At 42.6% G+C, this 5,773-nt stretch overlaps 1 protein-coding gene across 1 annotated transcript; it reads right to left on the bottom strand.

Moving 5' to 3' along the window:
• Positions 1 to 3,532: 3,532 nt before the first annotated feature.
• Positions 3,533 to 4,918, bottom strand: LOC137996305 (uncharacterized). Its single transcript, XM_068841709.1, has one exon. The coding sequence runs from the start codon at positions 4,916 to 4,918 to the stop codon at positions 3,533 to 3,535; it is 1,386 nt and encodes a 461-aa protein (XP_068697810.1).
• Positions 4,919 to 5,773: the final 855 nt, after the last annotated feature.

The following is a 5,773-nucleotide window of genomic DNA, read 5'->3' as shown; positions in this document are numbered from 1 at the left end:
TTGCTTCAGTAAGCCCTTTATTCCCATCATACTTTACAGTGTTGTATGGGAAACCAATCATGCTTATCTCTACGTTTTGAAAGGAAAAAAAATGAAGAAGCATGCTTCACGGTTTGCGGGTTGGACTGAGTGAACTTCCACGCACTTGCGTTTTCGTTGCACGTGTTAACCAGTCTTTAGAGCAAAGTCGATTCATACTTCAATGCACTCCCCTCAAGAACGACTCCTAACTTCGTTTTAATTAAAAAAACGCGGGTTTCCTCCTAACCACATATTCCCCCACAGCCGCTTCCCTTATCTCTTTCTTATCGTATTAGGGGGGTGAAGAGAATTATATAGGCTTTTCACATGTCTGTTTGTCCTTTTGTCGATTCTGCAATTACTAAGCAACTTCTACTTTTCACCGAACCTGCACATAGTTGTTATATCTGGTCAATCATGTACAAGTTTATCAAGAGCTGGAATACAGAACAGCTTACAGAACTGAACCTGAACAGAAAAACAGAACTACACTTTCTGAGCCCTACTACGCAAGGACACCGAACCTAGGACCCCGGATATAACATCTCCCCCTTCAAGGGAAGCAGTCACTTAATCTCAACTGAACAACTGTTCTTTCAACAACATTAAAGTCAGCTAGTGTTTTCACTTTAGTTCATAATCTTGCAAATAGATAGGTGGACCCCGATTGGTCCTTGTGGGATAGCGTTTTCCCATATTAGTAGGTATGGAAATGTCACATGAAGAACTTGAATGAGCTCTGAAAGTATCATCACCAGTGACAGTTTCTGGAATGTCCAACTGGGAACTAGGCAGAGTTTTCATAGTCAAAAAGCAACATTTGACTTGATTTGTGTTAATTGTTAATTCCAATTTACAGTGTCCCCAATTAGTGCTTCAGCGCTAGAACGACTAGACACTTAAATAAAGTTCCTTTCCTTTCCTTTCCTTTTCCAGTGTCAAGATCTGAATGAGGCTTGGAAACTCTCAGTGTTCGGCTGTCCACAGGAGAAGGTTGACAGCTACCAGCCAAAGGAATTTCATCTGACATCGATCACTGAGTCATTGGTTGATGGAACTACACCTACGGGTCGGCTAAGGAGTTGATCAACATGCCGTTTCCACAAAGAACCGGACACATCAACTACGTAATGTCTTGAACCAAGAACTTCAGTAATAACACCTTGCATCCATTTCTCTCCCCTCCCATAATTACGTGCTAGGACAGGATCACCTGCATTGAACTGGCGCAGGCCTCTTTTTGCAGTGCGACTTATCATGGTCGTATATTGACGAGCTTCAACATGTTTTTCAACAGAAGGAGTCAGTAAATCCAGACGTGTACGCAGTCTCCTACCCATCAGAAGCAGTGAAGGAGGTTCACCTGTAGTAGAATGTGGAGTATTTCGATAAACCAACAAGTATTTGGCAATTACAGCAGACACATCCATTTGAGTGGCCTGGGCTTGTTTTATTGCAGACTTCAAAATCTGTACCACTCGTTCAGCCTGACTGTTGGTGGATGGTTTGTAAGGTGCAGATGTACGATGCATAATGCCATTGTTAGCACAAAACTGTTCAAATTCTGTTGAACTGAACTGTGACCCATTGTCAGAAACAAGAATTTCTGGAAGACCATGCCTACTGAAAATGTCACGTAATGCAGTGATGGTCGCTGAGGATGTAGTACTGGTCATTTTCACCACCTCCGGGTATTTGCTATATGCACCAACAACAACAAGGTAAGTACACCCACCTATTGGTCCAGCAAAATCTACATGAATACGGGACCATGGCCGTGCTGGGAAGATCCAGGGATGAATTTGAACTGTAGGGGGTGCTGATCTCAGAGACTGGCAGGTGTTACACAAGGAAACAGTTCTTTCAATATGTGAGTCGATGCTGGGCCACCACAAACATAAGACCTGGCCAATGCTTTCATGCGGGAAATGCCAGGATGAGTGTCATGCAATTCTTCCAAAACTTTCTTCTGAAGCAAAGGAGGTACAATAATACGAGTGCCCCACAGTATACAGCCCTGTTGGGTAGTCAACTCATCTCGTTTGCTCTTGTAAGGTACAAGTGTAGGATCCACAACACCAGGCCAGCCACTAATAACATAAGTGTACACTTTGGACAGCACTGGATCGACTTGGGTCTCTTTCTTGATCATCTGACTGGTCACATTGGTTACAACCTCAGAATTCAAGAAGTAGCTTCAACATTCTCACACTTGGATGACCATGTCTGCGGTAAAGGAAGACGGGACATGCTGTCTGCATCAGCATGTGCAACAGTGCTCCGGTACTCAATGTTGTAGTTGTATGAAGCCAGGATAAGGGCCCACCTTTGAAGTCGAGCTGCAGAATGAGCAGGAATAGGTTTATGTGGTCCAAAAAGAGTTAGCAGTGGTCGATGATGTTAAAATTGTGAAGGAACGGCCATACAAATACTGGCGGAATCGATTCAATCCAAAAATGATACTCAGAGCCTCCTTTTCCAATTGGGAGTAGTTTTGTTGGGCACTTGTCAAAGAACAAGAAGCAAAGGCCATGGGTCGGAATTGTCCACCAATCTTGTGAGACAGAACTGCTCCTGCACCGTAAGATGAAGCATCACATGAAAGGAACAGGGCTAGAGTGTGATCATAGTGTACTAATGTCTGAGAATTCAGTAACAAGTTCTTTGCTGAATTAAATGCACCTTCTTCAATTTTGAACCATCTCCAAGGGGTATCTTTCTTGAGCAGATTGTGAAGAGGTGCCAGTACAGTGGAATGATGTGGCATGAACCTTGAATAGAACATTATAAGCCCCAGAAAGGACTTTAATGTGGTAATATCCGTAGGCCTTGGAGCATCACGGATGGCTGCAAGTTTATCATCGGTAGGATGTAAGCCCTCTCCATCGAGCTTGTGACCTAGGTAAACTACTGATTGCTGAAGGAATTTGCACTTGGTCTTGTTCAGTTTGAAACCTGCAGAACGAAGACGTTCCAGCACAAGACAGAGGGTGCGAAGGTGATCTTCTGGGTCAGTTCCAGCCACAAGAATATCATCCAAACGACTTACAGCTTTGGGAATGTCAGACAGCAAACTGTCCATGATTCTCTGAAAAATAGCTGGACCAGAATGGATTCCATTTGGTAGTCTTTTAAATGCAAACAAACCAATGTGAGTATTAATTATCAGATTGGACTGTGATTCTTCTGCAATTGGTATTTGATGATAGGCCTGCTTAATGTCTAGAACACTAAACACAGTACATCCCCTCAAGGCTGAATGCACGTCGTCAATCTGCGGCAAAGGGTAGGTCTCGACATTAGCACATGCATTGTATGTTACGCTAAAATCTCCGCATACACGTACTTCATCACTGTCTTTCTTTCCAACTACTACATTAGGGGCAGCACTAACAGAAGTAGTAACTCTCTCAATCATGCCATCTTTTCCATTTTCAACAAGGTACTTTCCACTTTTGATTGCAAAGCATAAGGAATTGGTCTCGCTTTGTGAAATTTGGCCCCTTGACTTTCATTTACATGTAACACAACAGGCTTTACCAGTATAACACCCCAGTTCAGGTTGATACAATTCACTATACTGCTCAAGGACAGAATTTAATGTCTGATCTCCAGAGGTAGCTGGAATTGTAGACAAATCAGATGGCAAAGTTCCAACATTATTCAAACCTGGCAGGTTTTGCCAATCCAACTTGATATGCATAAGCCAATTTCGTCCAAACAATGAACAGGATCCTTCTTTCACAATAAGTAAGGGTAATGAATACTGGGATCCTGAGTACTCAACATTCACACAAGCCTCTCCTAAAGGACGCACAGTTTCACCAGTGTAGGTGGACAGAATAACATTTGTAGGATTAATTTTGACATCAGGACAAACTTCTTTAATGAAACTGATTGGAGCAAGAGACAAAGCGCAACCAGTGTCTAACTGCATACAACAATTAGTGTTTTCAATCTTCAGCTGCACAGAAATTTCAGATCTAAACATAGTGTTGACGTCATAAACCACATAAAGTTCGTCGTTCTCACATACCGGTTCTTGTGCAAGTTCTTCTTCAGCACACATGGTGATAATACCACCCTTTTTGCAAACTCGAGCAATATGGCCTTTTACGTTACAGTTCCGGCATACAGCATTTCTAAATTTGCATTTAGGCCTTAAGTGATCCGGGCTAGCACATGAGAAGCAAGTATAAGAAGTCGCTTGTGACAAATTCGAAGGTTGACGAGCACCTTGTCGCGAACCAAACTGTGAACCTGTATATCCACGATAAGAAGCAGAAAAAGAATCCTTGGTAACTGAATTCACAGGCTGAGGTAATTGTTGTTGAACTTGCAGTGACTCCTTGGCCGCTATTTCATCAGCAACAGCCACTTGAAGGGCCTCTTGAAACGAGCGATCTTCGCTCAGGAGTTTTTTCCGTGTAGCTGGGTTGCGAATACCACACACAAACTGATCCCGAAGTGAGCGGTTCAAGAATTCACCAAAATTACACGTGGAAGCCAGATGTCTAAGACGGGCGCGGTAATTAGAAACACTTTCGTTTTCTTCTTGAACACAACGGTGAAATCTATACGATTCCGCAACTTCCAGTCGCTTGGGCTTAAAATGTCGCTGCAGTAAATCACGTGACGCATCAAACGTTTTATCTTTCGGGTTCTCTGGACTGCATAAATCACGAAGAGTTCCATACGTGTTCTTACCGATTACCGAAATCATTACAGCGACTTTTTTCCTGTTGGCCGCTTGAATAACAGCCGCGGTAGCATCAGCAGGATAATGGCCAATACTATTAGCTTCAAAGAATTGTTCTAGTCTTTCGAAATAAGCGGTGAATGTCTCACTCGACGGATCGAACTCCCCGACGGAGCCAAGCAGCGTTGGCGAAGACATGATGAAAACCACAAATGCGCAGGCAACCACATGCGCGAACGTATTGAAGAAATGAACACAGAATAAAATCATACAAAGAAGAATAAGGATGGCCACGTATCACAACGAAATCGGAGAGAATCCCATCCTCGTCGCCAAAATGTTATAAGTGGTCAATCATGTACATAGTATATCAAGAGCTGGAATACAGAACAGCTTACAGAACCGAACCTGAACAGAAAAACAGGGTCCGCTTGTTCGAAAGCCGATTAACTTAATCCAGGATTAGCGTAAATCTTGTTTCATGTTTTCAACTTTTTGGTGAAAGTTTCTTTTGCTTATTTCTGTTTTTCAAGATTGACTTCTTCTAATGTAAAGTTTTGGCGAATATCAGCGTTGAACAGCATTTAGGAGTAGAGAAATAAACTCCTTGGTTGATGTTTAATCTGGGATTAGCGTTAATCGGCTTTTGAAAAACGGGCCCAGAACTACACTTTCTGAGCAAATAAACTATTCGGTACGCAAGCGCACCGAACCTAGGACCCCGGATACAACAATAGTGATAGATAATATGAACAATTTCTACAAATTTAGCCACTGCAAGTCTCCTGGAAGCTCCGAAATTAGACAAACCATAGCCAGAAAGTCCAAACCAAAGTGGGTGGTGCTTACTTCTGTTTAGCGTCATACAAATGACAGCCTGTCAATAAAGCCCCTTGTTCATTCTCGCGTATGATTGGTCCATGTGGTCGTCCATGTGATGAAATGAGTCGAACGAATTGAACTAAAATAATGGCGTCTCGTGAAGGAAGGGTATTTTTACTGGGTTGCCTATGGCAAACCAGTCGGAAAATGGGTAGATTATTATTTTTTTTT

The sequence above is a fragment of the Montipora foliosa genome, chromosome 3 (assembly GCF_036669935.1).
Source record: "Montipora foliosa isolate CH-2021 chromosome 3, ASM3666993v2, whole genome shotgun sequence".
NCBI classification, from domain to species: domain Eukaryota; kingdom Metazoa; phylum Cnidaria; class Anthozoa; order Scleractinia; family Acroporidae; genus Montipora; species Montipora foliosa.
Note: the sequence above shows the minus strand (reverse complement) of the source record. Positions and strands in the feature narration are given on the sequence as shown.

Coding starts and splice junctions, on each gene's coding strand:
- LOC137996305 (XM_068841709.1), bottom strand. CDS start 4,918: ATGTCTTCGCCAACGCTGCTTGGCTCCGTCGGGGAGTTCGATCCGTCG.